We start from the raw sequence: 19725 nt of genomic DNA, 5'->3' as shown, positions 1-19725 counted from the left end.
TCAAATATCTGACTTCATTGACTGCACTTAATCCACTGGATGACTGCTTCCTTTAACAGACTCCCTGCATGCTCACCTGTGTGCACGTGCCTCTCTGCGTGTCCTCGTGTGCACCCTTTGCCTCCGAGAGTGCGCCTGGTTATCTGTTTGTGTAACCGCCGCCTCTGAGTGGGCGTCATCGTTATCATTATCATTTTTTACTATTACTTTTGCCGGCTTGTGTGCCACCCGTGTGTTTTGAGGTCGACACATCTGCTGCTGTTTGTGCCCTCGTCTCTGAGTGTGTGCCCTCGAACACGCTGAACATTTGTCAACAAAGCCAGGAAGCAGTTGTTGTTTGTCGGTAAGTAAGAGGTCTTTGGAGGCCGCACACACACACTGTCGTATAACACACAGGGAGAATGAGCGTGCATGTGTGTGTGTGTGTGTGTGTGTGCATGTGTGTGTGCCTGCGTCTCTGCATGAGTGTGTAAGAGTGAGTGTGTGTCACCATCCCCCACCACGACTGGATTTGGCTTGTTAGTCTTACTCCTGGGGGTTGTGAGAGCCAAGAGCCATCCAGTTGTTGTGGCTGCTGCATCCGGACCATTAATGCAGAGCTCATTTAGCCTGGAACCAGCACAATCGTCTCTTATTAACTGTGTTTGCTCTGTGACCTTTTGACTTGTGTGACTTGTGTGATTTATGGGGCCAGCAGGGGTTTCCCAAAGGCACGACTTAGTGAAATCTAACTAGCGCTCCTAAACCCTCATCTTACTCTTTACAAGTCAACCGTGGAACAAATTGAATAAAATATCATTTGGAAATGTGAAGAATGTTACGGCGTTGTTCGAATGTCGTACTCTGAGTCATGTGACAGATTGAAAATGAGCCTTTATAAGGATTTCTGACCACAACTGTTTTCATTTGCCAAACATCTGGAGCACTGGGCAGGGAAACCAATGGGCAAAGTCAAAACAACATGGACAGATGTCTCTATTGGAACTGAAAAGTGTTCCACATGAATAGGAGACGGCGTCTGCTGCTTCATTACGACTGACAAAAGAACCAAAAATGTCTTATCTGTAATCAGAAATGACTTTCAAACGAGAATGGGGCCAGAATTCTGAACTATAACGGCTGTGAAATGCCAAAGTCAAATAGTTCTCTAGTTCCTGTGTTTGTTTGTTTGATGAGATGGTTTGGTACCTCAATGAATGTTACAATAAAAGTCTGCATACAATATTTGTATATAAAAACAGTATAGAGAAGATGAGTGAACGTCACCACTCCTGTTTGAATTTAATATTTATTACATCACTGAACTAAGAATAGAAACTCTTCCTCTGTGTTATTAGTGGATATCATATCGCTGCCTTGACACATCGATCTCTGAGCCTTTGGCAGCTTCTCCAGATTTATTTGCAGCAACAGTCAGCACATTGTGCACTGATGTTTCACTTATGTAACAAGACTTGATTTGATCTTTTGGGGATTTCTGACATCAATTCAGTCTGAAACAAAGTCCAGCAGCAGTTTCAAATATTCATGAAGCCACAGTCTACTTACGGTAGAAGAAGATTTTGTAATCGCAAGTTTCACAGAGTTTATTTTGTGTTCTTGTGATTCACAAGTCTGTCTAATGTGTCTGGCAGTTTGTCAGTGTCTCAATGTTGCCAAACACTATTAATGGGGGTCTCCATACAAGTTAAAGGAATCAAATTCCCAAACTCCAGTTTATTTTTGGTTCTGTTTCTCCTTCTCAATATTTAATGACATTTCAAATATAGTTGCTGCTACAGGGTCAGGGGTTATTCTATGGGAGGTTTGTCTTGTATCGGCCAATTAGTCTCAGTACAGAGGCAGTTAACAGGATCTACACCGTGGCAGCTGCATCGTGGCAGTTATCGCCGACATAAATATATATGGATTATTTTGTTGCATCGTAAAACTTTACAAGGTGCAACATAAACGTAACAGTGATCTCCTCTTCTTCACCACCACCACTCTCTCGCTGCCAGATTCTTGTCAGCTGCAAAGATGGAGTAATTGCAGGGCGACGGTGTGCGAGCGCCAGAAGGAAATGCTGCGAGATGAAAGGATGGGCTGGATGAAAGCCGAGAGGTGGCGTGGATAATTTCACCATGATGGGAAGGGGCCAGCTTCGCTGCCACGGTGATTTCTGTGGCTCAGATTGGAGTGAAATCATTAAAATCTGGTTTTGTTCGACAGGGATCGGAAAAAACTTCACACACCAACGGAGCGTAAAGTTTGGTTATAAATTAGCATGCTTTTCAACCAGTGGAAAGAACGCTGCAGCTGTAAAAGAAGGGTGGAAGCATTTCAAATCACCACAGGGGGCTTTCACTATTGTATCCACTTATTCAAACTAGACTGCACCCCCAACCAGAAACGCCCTTCCGTCCCCAATCCCAGATGTTCCTCTCCACGCCAGGAGCCAGCAAACCAAGCGCGCCCACTAGCGGCGACTCCCAAGTTCGTCTGTGTGCGTGCATGTGCGCCAAAAGGTGTGACTTACGGTAAAAGACGTATTCTGTGTAGCTGGACCAGACCTTGTCCTCCGTGTGCTGGTTGACGACCGACGCTGTGACCGAGGAGTTGCAGGCCACCATCTGGAAGCCGCACTCCGACAGCATGTCAAAGGATCTCTCCAGGTGTTTGAACTTGAGGTAAAACCGGGAGGTGTAGCGATCCGGGGTCCGGTCCGGGTCCCGGCTCTCGTTCAGGGTCTCCCCAAAAACTTCTTTGGCCAGGGCCACGCGTCCGCATATAAGTATCCGAGGGACCCTCCTGAACTTGGCGTCGCTGCCCTGGCTCTCCCGGGCCGAGGTGCACGACCCCCGGTACCCCACCGTGATGAAGCCGCTCTTCCGGTCCGCGGGCACCAGGGAGGCCGGCGGGCACTGCCGGTGCTCGCTGCCCTGGGATCCATCCTCCTGGTCGCTGTGGAAGAAGTCGTCCGGGCTTTGCTTGACGTCCTCGGGGCTCAGCAGCTTCACCAGGTCGGGCAGCTGGAAGTACTCCGCCTCCTTCCTGAGCCGCCCTGTCTCCGGGAAGTGGTCCGGGAGGACGACCTGTCTGTCCCGGAGGAAGTCCAACACATACCGGAATAAAAACCCGTCCCTGTCGATGAAATAACGGCCCTTCGGGTCCCTAGCCAAATCGTTCGACGCCTCTTTCTTGGAGGAGAATAACTTACCGAGTAGTGAATTCGGGTTGTTCACCAAAGTTGAGTGACGCGTGTAATAAACCTGCCCGCCGACGTTTAGTTCAACCACATCTGGGAAGCTGTTCTGCACGGATGCCTGCTCTTTGGGGTTAGTCCTGCAGTTTGTCGTCAGCGCCATCCTTTCCGTCATGGAACACACAGGATACACACCTTTCCCTCTGCTGCAAGTTTAAAACACCATGGATCAGGAACAAAAAGTTGTCTTAAGCGTTGCCCTCCTGCAATCTGCGCCGCAGGGCCTCCAACTTCATCTCACTGCGATCCGAATCAGGCAGCGCTCATCCATCCAGGGGCCATTATCACCTACCGGTCTTTAGCAAGGGAGAAAGATGGCAGTGCCTCTGTGGATGCTGGAGGAAACAGAGGAGGAGGAGGAGGATCGGATCAGGAGCGGTGCAGCCGGAGAGGTGAGGTGGATCCGGACGCATCAGAAGCTCGCGTCATGGGGCTGTCGGTCTCCCATCGCTTTACCGGGGGGTGGGGGGGTGGTGGAGAGTGTATTGCACAGGGGGGGAGCGACGATGGCTGAAGAAGCCTATTGCACCGGAAAAGATGAGAAACTTGTCTTTTCTGCCCCTGCTCTGCTTCTGGGAGTGTAATCCAACAGGAAGATGGCAATCCCTCTGCACAGGCGCGCAAAACCAGACATTTACGCACAAACTCGAGCTGGTGAAACGAAGGATAAAAGTCAAGCAACTTCTCCACGGTTGTAGTCCACACAGAAATAAGGTGCGGATTGTCTTCTCGCTTCAACTTCCCCCTGAACGCCGAGCAGGTGTTAGTGTGTGCCCGGGTCGGGATGGAGGGAAACTTCGCAGAGATTGCACACGCCGACCTCCGGAGTCCTGTAATGGTTCTGTCCGTAGCCTGTTACTACAAATATGTCGCCTTCTCGGGATTGAATTAAACCAAATGCTCCAGTTCTCCGGGGGTGTTAAAAAAAAAATCTCTGATGTTGGATGAGGGGTTTTATTTCTGCTTCTTCTTCTTCTTCTTCTTCTTCTCCTCGGAGCAGCGGAGAGGAGCGGCTGCTTTCACCGGGAGCTGCCCGTGGTGCTGAAACGAGCATCTCCCCCTCAGAGCTGGGTGGTGCCTGAAAAGCTGCCCCCCCCCCCTTCTCACACACACACACACACACACACACACACACACACACACACACACACACACACACACACACACACACACACACACACACACAAGGACTCACACGCTTTAGGGGCGATCCCAGGCTGCTGGTGGATTGGTGGGAAAAAAAATGTCATGATCAATCATCATCACATTCCCTGAAAGCATTAAAACGATATCACAATTCTTGTCATTAAATGAGTGTATTATTATATATCATATTGTTTTATTATTAGCCTCAACTACATGTGAAAAGGACCTGGCTCTGTCCAAGGTTAACAAACTGATTCATTTAAAAAAATCAAGTTCCAGGCTGACTGCTGCATCCATCTTTGTACCATTATTATCATAAACTAAACTCTCACAATTCTGCAACTTGACCCCCAGCGTGAAGCCATTAGCATTACACATTTCATTTGAATGCATTAATATAGGACATGTTTTCTTGGCTTCCACAAGAGAAACCGAGTTTATTTATTCCAGTTTAGCATTCAGAGTGGGTCATTATGGCAGTTTTTTATGTTTTGCAACAATGGTGCGATTCTGCTCACAGAATTATTGTCTTCAATAGACAGATAAATGATTGTTAGAGCCATGGAGTTGTAACATTATGGGAGATTTCTCTTGCACTTGAAATGACCAACAGCGCCTCCCTCTGTTTGTATTGCGACATGGCTGAGATTTCTTCTGTCAGCACCATGGACAGAACCACAGAAAAGTAAAGAATTGATTTAATTATAACATGATATAATAATATACTTTAATCTAATTCTTCTCGTAAACAGAAAGTGTTAATTTCCGTACAGAACAAAAGTTGTTAATATCATTATGCGCACTTTTCTATTTATTTTGGATTATTTGGGGGTTGGTTTTTGTTTTATTTCTTTAAACAGGGTCACACAATGTATCACTAAACATTGCAATGTATATTGTTTTGTACAGAAAAGTACTTTTTCAGGGATATTTAAATAAGGTTCATCTTTTCCTGCCACATCACAATTCACATCCACACAAAACACAGAACAAAACGTTCACTGACGACATTAGAGTCATTCAAAATTTAGTTTGTGATGAAAATAATTATAATGAAGTGTAATTTGCAGTCGTACAAACACACACCAGCTGCAGGGCCAAATCATAGAAGTCTCAGAAAGACAGTTTCATATTAAAACGTGTCCTTATTGCCGCCTGTACACACACAACGCTTTCATTTCCTTGAGTCTTTTCATGTGTCCACTTAACCAACCTCGCCTAAAGCCAAACTGCATTTTTCAGCTTCCCTGCACTGTGTGGGTTTTCCCTCTGAGGTAACACTGTTTCACTTAACACTCGAATTTCAATTTCAAATTTTGTCCTGCATTGACTGTAGGGCCAGGGAAGAAGCCATGGGGGTATTCACCTGCAGCGCATTGGTACAAGAGCCAGTAGGATTTGTTATTTTTGCTTAAAGGCAATTTAGCTATTTTGGGTATCACCAACATTAGCAAGCAAGTACCCAACTCTTGCCTCTCGAGAGGTGCTGGCTTTGTGTAGCCTGTAATATAAACAACTCGTTCAAACCATGTTTTGAGTGTCGATAAAGTGTCACTAGAGAAATTACAAAATAAAAGCCACTTTATAATCCAAACATGCATCAGAATCCTCTGACATTTCAACATGCTGTTGACGGACTCCGGACCCAAATGGTGGTTTCAGGAACTTTTGGAGGGATCTGAAACACACAGCGAGTTGCTATTTGTGACCTATTCAATTGTGAAATGTTTGTTTATTCTGCAGTTGTAGCTCAGTGACACAAGCCGGGAACCAAATTGAATGATATTATATTGATTTTAACAGACACATAAATACATAATGCAATACATGATAAACAAGCAAGTGTGATAACTATTGAGATGATGGTTATACACCATAGCTCCAATCCTCCCCCCTGGCTAAGAAAAGCAAACCTCCAGTCGGACAGATCTAACACTACAGGAGAGAAATGGGGCAAGAGAACGAGTGAAAGAAGAAAAACCGAAACCCGAAAAAAGACAGACGGAGAGCGAGGAGGGTTTCCTCGCTGGGACCTGAGCAGTCACCCAGAAGTAGGCCAGCACGTCTGTGGCTTCATCATAAATACATGTAGCCACTACACGGCTCCCTGCTATTTAAAGAGCACATTATTGACCACCTGTAAGGAGTTCAACTTGTTCGGCTGACACAATTCAATTCAACTCTGCTTTCTCCGTCTCCAGAGAGCACTCGTTTTCAATGGCATTAAAAGCTCGCAAAACACACAGCAGGACCATCGACAAATCAGGTGACATGTTCCCCCCACGGCCTCTGTGTTGTGCTTTTATCTCAAACTGTAGGAAAGTAGATAGCAACACATGCAAGTATGTTCATAGTTTAAAGAAGAACACCATAGGAGAGAATTTCTTCAGTCAGCCGAAACAAACAAGACCTCAGAGCTAAAATGACAGATGCTGCAAATGAAAGGGATAGTTCACCCCAAAATGGAAATTCCCTCATTATCTACTCTACCACTATGCCAATGGAGGGTTGGGTGAAGTATTTGTGTCCTGAAAGCACTTTTGAAGGTTCAGGGGTAAACAGCGTTGCAGCCAATCCAATACAACTGAAGTAAAACTCTGCTTCACTTATTTTTTAAATGCCAACTAAATGTTACTTTACCTCGGTAAAAAAACTGAACATTTCACAGCTACGGACATTTGGACATATAGCCAACAGTGGGCAATCTAAAACATTGTCGAAGAAAAAAAAATTTACTTTAGAGAATCATTGAAAACCTTCATACAGTCTGAGTATTTTAACTTCAATTATATTTTGATTGAACAAGATTTTTACTGATTTTCAGTCACCTATATAAAGCATCACAAGGTGTTTTTCCTAAGGTGAGGATGAGCTCAGTCATGTACGTTGTGTGGTTATTAACAGGAAAGCAATGTTTTGAGAGCTTGCACTTTTGCGGAGAGTTTGCATTAACATTTGTTAAAGCTAAGATGATGAAGATGAGGACTCTACCAATACTCAGTGATATAGGTAGTGACAGCCGTGATGATGGTTATTCACAGAAATAGCTTCACACTCAGTCAGGAGTCTGTATCAGTGTCTTCACTGTCATCACATCTGACACCAGTTTGTTCTTCAGACTGATAATCACGACTTAAGTTCATCAGAACAAGAAAGAAACTGATAAATTACAAAGACTATTGAAAAAAAGACAATCCGTGGATGTTATGAAGTAGTAATATAAACATGATGGATCATAAAAATAACTCAAATAAACACTAAGGAAATTAGTTATATGTTATTTGATATGTAAGTTAAAACAGTCACAGTTTATCTCTACGAAATTCGCTTAAAATCACAAGTCACAGTTCAGTTATTAAAGACTTTTCGTAGACGTCACTAAGTAGTAATAACAACATGATTTATTTATAAATATATCACTTAAGTCCATAAAATATAATATATTCATAGATACACGGTATCATGAATGATAATATATATAAACATATATATAAACGTATACCATTTTAATATGTTATACGTTATATGTTATATCAATTTTTTTTAATTTTTGTAAAGCCCGTCTTCTGTGTAGATGCTACCTGCCATGTCCCAAGAATTTCACTGCATTGGTGCATGTGACAATAAACTTTGATTTGATTTGATTTGATACAAGGGGGAGGAGTCTGTGAGAGGCAGCCTATAAATAGAGGAGCCCTCTTTTCTGTAATAGTGAGTTCCTCCGGGAGCAGTCTGGCCGGTGCTGACTCCTCCTAGTTCCTGGCTAACTGATAAAAGAGCAAAGAGGAGACAGACAGTGAAGACTGACAGCTGAGCCACGCCCGCAGAGCTCAATGTTATGATTTACACTTTCGATTTTTGCATCTTGAAGTAGTTAGTCCTCCTTAATGCAGATGCACATGGAGCCGGGCTTCTCCATGAAGCAGACCCCACAGCAGAACCTCTTTAATTGTTAATTTATTGTCATCCATCTTCAAGAACTTCTCCGCTGTTTGCTCCGTTAAATGTCGGTTTTGGAGGGTAAATTACGTATTCTCCACTCAAGCCTATGTGGAGAATACGTAGCGCCCCTCTCTCTCTCTCTTATCTATACGACTGCTTGTGTGGCTGCAGGGGATGGGAAGAGGGGGACATTTAATAATGTGATTGGAAAAATTGGTAAAATTAAAACTCCCCGATGGCCGCTTGATAAGCAACCATTGGGGCCAGCTGATAAATTAAACTTTTTTGGAATCCCGTAGGAAGGACGGCAAAAACATCTTTTCGATCTACAAATGCCTTGATCGCGTTTCTCTGTTCCTCTTTAGAAACCCTTAAGGTCAAACAAATTTTTGGCGCTGCTCCTCATCATTGTTCAGGAGCTGGGCTAGGAGGTCCAAATTTGGGGGCCTCAACAAGACGGTCCGGGGGTCTTGCTGAGAAGACGCCGCCAACTGCATTTCAGACTTTCCCTTCTTCACTTCTCTTTTCTTCCCCTCAGCGTTTTCAGAAAGACCAAAGATAAAGGATAGAATCACTTTCAAGAAGCAGGTATATAACTGACTCTATAGAATCATAATTCACTCAATTCATGCCTCACACATACTTTAGCAAAAAAAACGTCACAGCATAACTGTGTACTTGCTCTCACCTTCTCAGTATAACTTTAAATTAAGTGAGATTACAAAATACAGCATGATCTATACTCCCATTGTTATCTTGGCTAATGTTCATGCATCACAAAAAAATAAATACTATACCTGTAGCTGCTGGGTCGGTTCTTCTGCCCCTGGTGAATTCAATGGACTGGATGCCAAGACTCTCCAAAGCCTCCTTTCTGAGGAACTGTATCCAGTGGAAGAGAATCACGGAGCCTTGGTTCTCCTCCCACATCGCATCCGGTCGCCTGCACAGACAACTCATCTGATGAGGGAAAGCGGAAAAAGAGAAAAAGCTGTTATTGAGGGTGATGAGGTTTAAGTGATTCTGTTTCACTGCAGTAACATCTTTATGTAAGAAATAAATCACAAGAGGCAAGAGACTGACGGGGACAGTAGACTGATTTAATGAGCCATTCGCAGTTTCACTGTACCGGCCGTGTGTACTTAGAATTGCATGGCTTAATCTTTGAGACAAGCATATGGTACTGGCAGGCTCAACCAGGTAGTGTTGAGGTTCAGATGGGAAAGGTTAATAATTTAGACAAGTTCCATGTTCAAAAGTTTCACAGTAGTAAGTTTATTGCATAAGAACAATACTTACAGAGAGTCTCTGGGGTTCTGCCGGACACGTCACCAGGTTCACTGGATCATGTCGCGAAGAAGCGCGCACACTCATTCTTAGTCCACAGTATTTATCAATACACAGGGTGCAACACAGAGGCGGTCCTTTTCTTTGAGGGAATTCAGCAATTGGCCAGATGTTACTGTTTTCTCAAAGTGCAGTTTTTTGCAAGCATATCACTTGTGAGAGAAAATCCAATCGGACCAAGTGTCCTTATGAAACAGGGAGTTTGCCACAGCGGAGAGACACAGCAGATTAAACTTTAGAGGAGGTTTTCATACCTTTTTCTCACAATATTTCATGAAGTACCTCATTGTGTTAGTTCTGGCACGTCCTCTCTCATGTGCTCTCGTGTGGTTGTGCTCTGTGTCTGAGTCGAAAAAGTTATACATCACTCCATTAAAAGAAACAGTTGTAGTATTATTTATTCTATAGATTATACAGCTAATATTGATTCACAGGATATAAATGTAGGTAAAATATAGTAAAATATAGTCATAAGATAGACAACAAAACATAGATCTCAACAGCAGCCCTCTTACAGCTATGGCTGAGGGGTAGAGTGGTCGTCCTCCAACCTGAAGGTCGGCGGTTCGATCCCCAGTCTGACCCATCTGCATGCCGAAGTGTCCTTGGGCAAGGATGCTGAACCCTGAATGGCCCCCATAGAATAACAAAGTGCTGCGATTAGATGCACTGTATGATTGTGTGTGTGAATCGGTGAATGAGGGTAAAATGTGCAGGAATGAGGGAGCAGAAGTGCTTAAAATGTACAATTTCCACCCTTGTCTTACCCCTGGGTCCAGTGGACCCGAACACCACACATGTGATGTAAATGTGTAGGGAGGGTGTACCACCTACAGTCATCGAAAATATGTTCTTTTATATATTCATCACAGAAAATGAGCCAAGGCCAATGAGTTTGATGTTGAAAAATGATTAATCGCAAACTTTTTCTTTTAGCAAACATTGAAAACGGGTCCAACAGACCCGAACACCACACAAGGGTTAAAGCAGAGGCACATGGAGCCCAGCTTCTCTACGAAGCAGATCCCACAGCAGAACCCCTTGCTGTCGAACACCTTCTGGTGCTGCGCCTCATCAAAGTCCAGGAGCTGAGATTAAGCAAATTAAGTTTATTACACAGTTATAAACTTAATTTGCGAGAGCTACACATTCAAACTGTGGGCGAATTGGCTGGGACAGATATATTAACAGGTTGTTTTATATCCCCTTTTATACCCCCCCCCCCCCCTGCAAAGAAACTTTCAACGCACTCAATTAAGCTAACTCTCATTTAGCTAACATCATTCCAACTATTAGCTAGCTAGCTCGGTGGCTAATTGCCCTGCACACAGGACTGGCAGGACAAGCAAACATAGCACTAATCACAAAAGGCAGCAAAATATAATTAGTTCGGTTCTGTGTCTTGAAGGGTTTCTGTTTAAAAAGTGTTTTGTGGACTCAAACACTTCAACCCCTCCTCCATCAGCATGAGTAGTGGAGAATAGAGAATGAGTGAAATTTTCATTTGTGGGTGATCTATCCCTTTAACATCAAACTGGTTGTTACGTCTGTGGTATTTTCCTCTTTTCAGTTTCATTTAATCTATACAAGATGTATGATGATATTTGTTTTTTTACTTTTTGTCAATTCTTCAAGCACAGTAGCAGTATTCATGATTTAGCATTTTTCCGACAGAGACACAATGTCAGAGAGATTTAAAATGTTTGACTTACAAAAACAAATTCACTTTAAATCCTAACCACCTCCTCTCTTTCGTGTGGCTCTGTGGACACAGACATAGCTCACGTGGAGTCACTCTCTCCCGGTGCTGTGCAGCGAGGACTATTAAAGGGAATTTTCAGGCCAGTCACAGATGGTTGAAATAAACAGCACACCACTCATTCTACCACTTCCATCTCTCATTACAGCCACACTGAATAATGTCAGGCCTTGATGGGAAAAGTACAAGTACAGCAGGGCGAAAATTCAGTGTGTAAATTCAGCCGACTCACAGAGGGTAAGGATTTGCCAAATGAGTTTTGAGAATCATCCCTCAAACATGAATGTTTATTATTATGTAAATTACGGCAGCTATTAAAAAACAGGCTGGAGTGGGCAGCCACCGTGAATTTTGCCAGAGCTCACACTGGACCAGACAGGGGAGAGGAAAGGAGACCGAGGGGGAAACAAGGTGTTTTTCAGGTCTAATAAGGAACCCAGGGAAGTGATTATAGACATCATGGAAGGGATCTTGCTGGTGGCATTCTGCTTATTTATTTTTGAACTCATCAGTGATGCTAATAGGGAGCCATCGAGTGTTGTGAGTCACTGTTTGATTAGATGGTCTGAAGGCAGGGAAGCTAGACTGCATGTGTGTTTGTGCACATACATGGTTTGCATAAGGGCTTTGGGACAGTTGGTCTCTTTCTCTCATCTTATCAGCTTAATGAGGAAGTCACGCATGGGTCATCAGTTGTATCATTATGCTGTTTATTTCATATTTGTCCACACTTGACTAAATTACTTTGTAGTTAAAACCCAACCAACCTCATACTGTCGCACTTTTACTTTAGTGACCTACTTAACACATTTTTTACAGTGTACACATTATTCATCACTTTAATCTAAATTTAACAGCCACTTATTGATTATATATATAATTTTATATTTTATATTTATATTTTCTATTATAATTCATTGACTTAAATTGAACTTAAACATAATTTTTTTCTCAGAATTGGTCGCACCAGTTTATATTAAGTAAGATCAATCTGGTTGAGGAACGAAAAAAGAGGCACATATATATATATATATATGTAATTGTATGTGTTATCAGTCCCCTTTAGATCGTCTTAGCAGGCTGGAGAACGGGCTGAACTCTTACCATATTCAGGTCAACACCTCTGGTTACTAATGCAATGACTCATCAATCTCAAGTCTGAGTCTTCAAAGACTTTCCCGGTTTGCAGCTCATTACAGGAACCTGCCGACGAACTCATGAACATTCCAAAACATCACTCCTTTATTGATCTTCAGCCATAAACTCTGTAACGTCCTGGTGGGAATCAGCAACAAGTCCCAATGCCCCAGATTTGATATCAAAACAAAATATTTTCAGCTGATTCCCGGTGAATACAGCCTCCTCCTCCTCGAAGTCAGACCCACTACACCAGCAAAGGAGATTTAGTTGTTAGACTGTAATCATCGCATCTCAATACATCATCATCAATATTTTGTCTACAAACAGTTTCTAGAAAATGGATGAACTGAGTGTGATATTGTTTTGGTTACTGAGCAATGATTTGGTTACTGAACAGTATTTCTGCCTATTGCAGCAGGCCAAAAACTGAGTTCCTTCTTGCTTTGTGTCATTCTTCCACTACTGCCCCTCCACTTTCTACACAGGCTGACGCAGCCCTCTGTGCTAAACTAGGTCCACTGCTTCCCCCGGAGTCGAGGATATTTAACAGGGAGCCCACTAAACATTAAGGGCTATGGCAGCTGGAGCAGAGCAGGGCACCGAGGGACAGACAAGCCACTCCTGGAGCCAGGATAAGTGAAGAAGCCTCCAAGACACCACAGCCGACCAAGAAGTTGAATGTCTCAGCTTGTCTTGTGGCCAGCAACACAGCAGCAGAGCTGTCATCCCACTCACTAACACCGACTCTGCAGGTGTCTCTCTGTGTGTGTGCTGTACAGCCGGTGAAGGCATCAAGACAGAGGCTGTAGCCTTGGAGCCAAGTGTAAACAGAACATCGAAAATATGGATCCACAGCTATTTTAGATGCAGCCACCATGAGCCAGGAGTTATTTACATGTTCAAATGTAAATGCAATTTGAGGAGCGGAGAGCAGGAAGGATTTTAGATGATGGTAATGATGATGCTAAATGCAGTTATTTATTTATTTTTATTTAAATGTATTTTTTACGAGCTGGATAGTGTGGATGCATTTACTTAGTGATGTGATCGTAATACCCAAAAACCAGAAGAGCGACCCAACAGTCCCCTTATGAAACCACATTTTAATAGATTAAGATTTTTAGTTGGGTCTGCACCATACTGCACACACTCATAAATATCAGCCCCCTGACAAAGATCCGTAAAGTAATCTCTGACAACTTAATCGATCACTCAATCATTAAAGTTCTATTTGAATAGCCCAAATTCACAAGACACAATTTGCCTCAGGGCTTCAACTTTAACTTAACCTGCTTGGTGGTGGTACAAATCATGAGACTGCATCACTGTTATTAGTGCAGTTCAATTTTGCATGCATTAGATTTTAGATGTAAGCTCTGTAATGACATGGTGAGGTGAAAAGAAATATGAGACCAGATTAAGCATTCCGTGAATTACAGGCGGATCTACATCAGACCGAGCCAACAGACTTATGTACGTCTGAGTGTCTGGCTGGTCGACCCTCTTCCTCTTCTCTTTGAAATCTGTCCCCTTTCAAAGTTTGTCATATTCAGGACTATGATTTCCATGGGCTCCATCAGGAGCAGTTCAAAGCAGGCTTTGATGTCAGGGATACCTCGTCGGCCCTGGGGTCATTCTAATAACAACCTGAGCTGATGGAGACCAGAACAAATTCCACTCTTTCTTTGACTGGAAGGTTGCAGGCTCACCGCGGCCCTCCCCATCATCTCTGAGCTCACTGTTTCTTTCTAACCAGTATCACACTACAGTATGTTATCTGTTCTCATAGAAACCTGACTTGGCCATAATCAACACGACAAGATTGCTTGCTGTCACAGATGTAGTTTTGGGATCAAGGTGTGATCAGCGCGTAACGACTGGAACCTGCACGTGTACAAACCTGCCGAAGCTGCTGCCGCTGATTTCCGGAGGAGAACCAGGCCACGTGTTTGGTTCAGGACATGACAGCAGGTCTCCAGGGACACGTCATAGGTAAAAATATCTTTACTTTGCATGTACTCCTTGAAGAGCTGCAAAGGAAAACCAGACCAGGCTGGGGACAGTCAGACTGAACAAGCCATCAAACTTCTTTCTGCACTACTGGCCACAAAGTGTACCCTCACAGAAACACAGATTCTTTTGTTGTTATGTCCTCAGAGAAATAGAAACGTCCTTCTGATGAGCACACAGCACACGGATGATGCTCCGAGAACCAGAGAGGACAAGAAGCCAAATGGTATTGACAACCTTGACATAAGTTAGGCTGCTTTCTTATCTCCTTATTATTGCTGTGGTAGTTAATTTTCAAAGACATGATGTTTTCAATGACCTATAGTGTGTTTTTCACATTACATTTGGAACGATTGGAATTTAACTTCCGTTGAATATGCAAATGTGTCTTAAGCTGTGAAATGAAGATCACTTACATATTTTGGATGTTTAATTGGCTGTTGCAGGGTAAAAGAATCCTGTCTGGCTCTTGTTTTTCACTTGTCAGCCTACATTGTTTCTATAGAGCGAACAAAGGCTGGAATCAGAGGAAAGCGTTCAAGTGGAGGCTTTTCCTGGAGGAGCTGGTTTCTTTCAGTCAAAGGCGCCAACACTCTGTCTGCCGGAGTGATGAGCGACACACAAGGGCCAGGACTAAGTTATACAACCCCGCCACAGACAAGAGAGACAAAAAGGAGCAGCGAGCATCACGTCCCATTAGTGTGACACAGATATTTGCAAGGCAGATATGACGAACCAGCACACATTGTCAGTCATGTGCATTAGCATATACATACATAACAAAAACACATGTCCCTGCATAATGCTTCTGTGTGTGAATATACACTATGTCTTATGAACTATGTCCTTTCTTGATTACTATTACTATATTAATATTGTTATATTTTTAATCAGGAACAACATAGATGCTTTTTTTACCACTGTTTAACAAATTTGAAGGGTTTAAAAGAAAGTTTTTGGATAAATAGCACAATATAACTAACCACAAACATTTACTTAAACCAACAACTAGTAAGCTCAGGTCAATGGGGTTCGGAAGTTCCAAAGAGATGCGGAACACTTGTTAAGATAAACTCATTACATAAATATATTATCAGGATGAAAAAGGTTTGATATGATAATTATCTATAAACAGTCCAATATAGACCGGGAACACCAACACAACCCAAGGGCTCTCTCTTAATGTCCTTTTTCTCTTTGTTAAAAGGAACTAGAAAGTGATTAAACTTGTGCACGGTATTAAACCAGTGGATTTTGCGTGTACAGTAGCTGGTGTTGGATACAGCTGACTCAACTTGGCCAGGAGCAAGTTGTGGGTGTAGTGAAAGGATGGGAGGGGGCGGTGGATCTGACAGATCCAAGAAAAAAAATCATTTGTTTTAAAAAACGAAACATCCCTTGACTGTGTGTAAATGTATTCTGACTCATCTGTCTGTTGGATGCAGATGAACCGTAATGACCACGTCCAGTTACCATTCACTCAGATCCACGTTGTTCTCTGCACATTTAACTCTCATCCAAGGTAAAACCACAGCAGATGTGGTTTGCGGCTCGGTAGCATTTCACCAAACCCATATAAAATGCAACTCGTGTGCACATGCTTTAATTTGAATGGAGCTCGTACTTTAGTTTATAGTTAACATTATTAAAACACGTCAGCATTAGTCTCACCGTCGTGTTAACAGCATTTAAAATATATTTAATACTTTGCTTGTAGCATTGATTTGTTGATTTAGGTTACATCTGACTGGTCTCTGTCAGGCTGTGGCTCAGGAGGTACATAGGGTTGTCCACTAATCAGTGAGTTGGTGGTTTGATCCCAAGCTCCTCAAGTCTGCAATCTGAAGGGTCCTTGAGCAAGACACTTAACACTGAATTGTCCCTGACGACTGTACTGACAGTGTATGAATGTTTAATAGAAGAAAATCTGCCTATAGCAGCGCATGTGTGGGTGAATGGGACTTTTGGTCTAAAGAGCTTTGAGTAGTTGATAAGGCTGGAAAAGCTCTTCTTATAACTACAGTGCTTTTACCATTTAATTTATGTTTCGAAACCAAATTAAAATAATTGTAAAAGATCATTTGAGAAACTCGCCAGGGAATAGAATACCTTATCAGCGCATTTGTAAAATGAAATGCAACAATTAAAACCGTATAACTGAGGTTAAATCAGTAAAGCTGCTTCTAATATTTTCAATTTGTTTTAAGTCTTTCTCCTTTTCTTTTTAAATCGAGGTTCATTTTTCATTTTTTTCTCGGCACGGGCATTAAATCCTGAAACAAGAGAAACTGCACTTGAAACAGCTGATGTTCCCGACTGCTCCACACCAGCAACCTGACTTAAAGCAGAGTAAATCCTGGAGGCTAAAAACTGAGACTAAGCAACTGAAGAAGGGATTTTCTTTTTGCCGGGCGCAGAGTCAGACCGTATCTGTGTGATTCTCTCCATATCTCAGGCCGCCCTTTGGCACAGCACGGCACACATGAGGTTCTTCAACCCTAAAGGGATCTTGACCCTGTTGATTTGGCAAACCATGCAGATGAGATGTTGCTAAGCACCCAGTCTCCCTCTGCCAGCGTAAAGGCCATGTGGGAACACCGTGGAGGGGCTGTAGTTTACTGCCATAGTCAGCTCGGTACGTGTGTGTGTGTGTGTGTGTGTGTGTGTGTTTCCCTCCCTCCCTCCCTCCTTCTCTCTCCGCCTCCCCTCAGTATTTTCCGGGCATTACTCCCTGGCTCTTGGGATTAAAGGGTGGTTTCCACAGGTCCTGAGTGTGTGACAAATCTCTCGATGGGACCAAATCTCCAAAAGTCCTCTGAACTGTAAAGGTGCTTTAAGGGGATTTTACTTATCTTCCTCCTCCGCTACTCTCAGTAATTTACTGTAAATGCTTTGAAGGATGTTCGGTGTATTATTAATGCTTCAAGTGTGTTGCTGAATCACAGGAAACATTAATTTTATTCATTTATTTTCACCTTATATAACGTGTGTATCAACAGAATTTATTTCCAGAGCATCCCTCTCCCTGCTGCGGCTGACAACGTTGAGATACAGTGTAGAAGTAAGACGAATGGAGTGAGCGCTGGAGAAGAGTATGAGGCTCTCTGTAAATGAATAACTTCTGTCAGGGTGAGAAAACTAAAGTGACTGATTGTGAGCAGAAGAGGAATAAATGAACGAGTGGTGGTTCTCTCCTGTCGTCTGTGATTTCATCAGGAAAACGGTCCTGTGTGGTGAACCCATAGACAAATGTGGATGAAGATGGACGACATGGTAGCTCTGCAAAAGTGAAGCCAAAGGGTCCTTACCGCCACCTGGTGCCTGGCTGCTGTATTGGTCATCAAACAGGCCTGCTCCATGTTGTTGGATGGTACATGGACAACATTAAAATGTCAAAATAGGTGTCAAATACATTTCTCAAAGATGATTTATGTCATTTAGGGTGTTTTTTTCCTATGAGATGATTCATTTCTGTACAGTGGGAGGAAGTGGAGATGTGTCCTCCACCTTTTGAAACTGCATGGGTTAACAACAGTAAATAACAGTAACTACAGGGGAACCCACGAACTGTGCATGTCTGGAGCTGATGTTAGTAATCAATCTTTTTTTTTATGTTTGAACGCACAACAGATTGGACGAAGAAAAGATAAATATGAACAGGAATTAAATGCTACTGAGATATTTCCAGTACAGCTATTGATTAAGGCCAGTAAATACAAAATTAGTAGAGCAAGACTAAGGGCTTCTCATATTTTAGCACTGACACGGAGAAATCCTTAAAGGTCAGATATTTATTCATCCACTAACAGAACAGCTTTGACAATGCAACAATGCAGTGGTACCCAAAGACTATCTGCATCCAGTGAAGGAGACTTCTGGCTTTCTGCATTTTTTCTTGCCGTCCGGTGAACACAGCCGAAGACAAACAGATAATACCTGCTCTCCAAGGATTGTGAGGGTTTGAGGGGGTCGGCCGACAGCAGACACAAAAGAAATTGCGATGCTTCATCATAACTTCTGGAACAAGTTAAACTTCATAAACTGATGATATAAAAGCGTGTGAGCGTATCCGAGGGAGTATTTTTCTGGCGAACTGATGATCTGAAAATGTAAGCTGTCAATTGTGCTGGAGTCCCATAAGAAATCTCTGCCTAAGTCCTGGATCACTTTTACCTCTGTCAAACCATTTGTTTCTGTTAGATGGGGAAAAAAAGACTTTTATCAGCCTTTAGATTTTCTGAATTCATTTTTGATTCATAACTGTGGTTTAAAATGTGATAATATCATTCCTTTTACTATTCTACATTTGGTATTTATTTTGTTTTTGTTTAGTTTGTAATTTACCAACATTGAAATATGGCCAACGCTGAAAAGTGCTCATTTATAGATATTACATATTGGCATGAAATTTTGCTTATTAGCAGTCCTCTATCCAAACACATTGATTTTGGCATCAGCCTTGATGAATAAATCTCGATCGATCGATCATTGCATCAACAATGGAAGAGATATGGAACTTTAATTGTGAGATATGGATTCTGCACTTTGGAAATGTTGCAAACAACAACCCCCAAGATGCTTTCGTGTGCGGGGGGAGAAAACAAATATAGAATTTCTATGATTTGATCTGCAATAACAAAGCAGCATTTATCCACTGGGATAAAACTAATTAATGTCCAGCAGGGTGTATACAAGTGAATGGCATCAGTAATACTAAATCCTATACGAGAAAAGTTACTGGGAAGTGAAACTTGGCTGAGTGGCTGTGAGGCTGCTGTGGAAGAAGGAAGGGGAACCAAGGCCATGTTCTGTTTACAATATGAGACTTATTTTAGAAGCTTCTAAATCTGTTTTGACAGGGAGAACACTCGTGGGTCGACTGGTGCCGTCCTCGATACCAGCCAGAGGCGCATGAGGAGGAGATGGCACAGCTCCACAGTGCCCTCCCCCAGAAAGCATCAGACCTGTATTAGGCTTGTCTGCCTTTCCAGAATCAAAGGTTCACGTGAAATCACACTCGCCTTAATGTACCTATATGTGTTAATTTATACATGTGGACGACAAAACAAAGCACGGATATCTCAGAATATCACATTTTTGATGCTTTACATCTAGTGTTTGTGTAATCAAAATATTC

At 42.6% G+C, this 19725-nt stretch overlaps 1 protein-coding gene across 1 annotated transcript in view; it reads right to left on the bottom strand.

The window, feature by feature from the left end:
* The window catches only part of kctd16b (potassium channel tetramerization domain containing 16b), a 69646-nt gene extending 66287 nt beyond the window's left edge, over positions 1–3359 (bottom strand). The window contains exon 1 of the mRNA XM_061086481.1: positions 2519–3359. Coding sequence (XP_060942464.1) covers positions 2519–3359 — 841 coding nt within the window. The remainder of the gene's footprint in view (positions 1–2518) is intronic.
* Positions 3360–19725: the final 16366 nt, after the last annotated feature.

The sequence above is a fragment of the Limanda limanda genome, chromosome 14 (genome assembly GCF_963576545.1).
Source record: "Limanda limanda chromosome 14, fLimLim1.1, whole genome shotgun sequence".
In the NCBI taxonomy this organism is placed as follows: domain Eukaryota; kingdom Metazoa; phylum Chordata; class Actinopteri; order Pleuronectiformes; family Pleuronectidae; genus Limanda; species Limanda limanda.
Note: the sequence above shows the minus strand (reverse complement) of the source record. Positions and strands in the feature narration are given on the sequence as shown.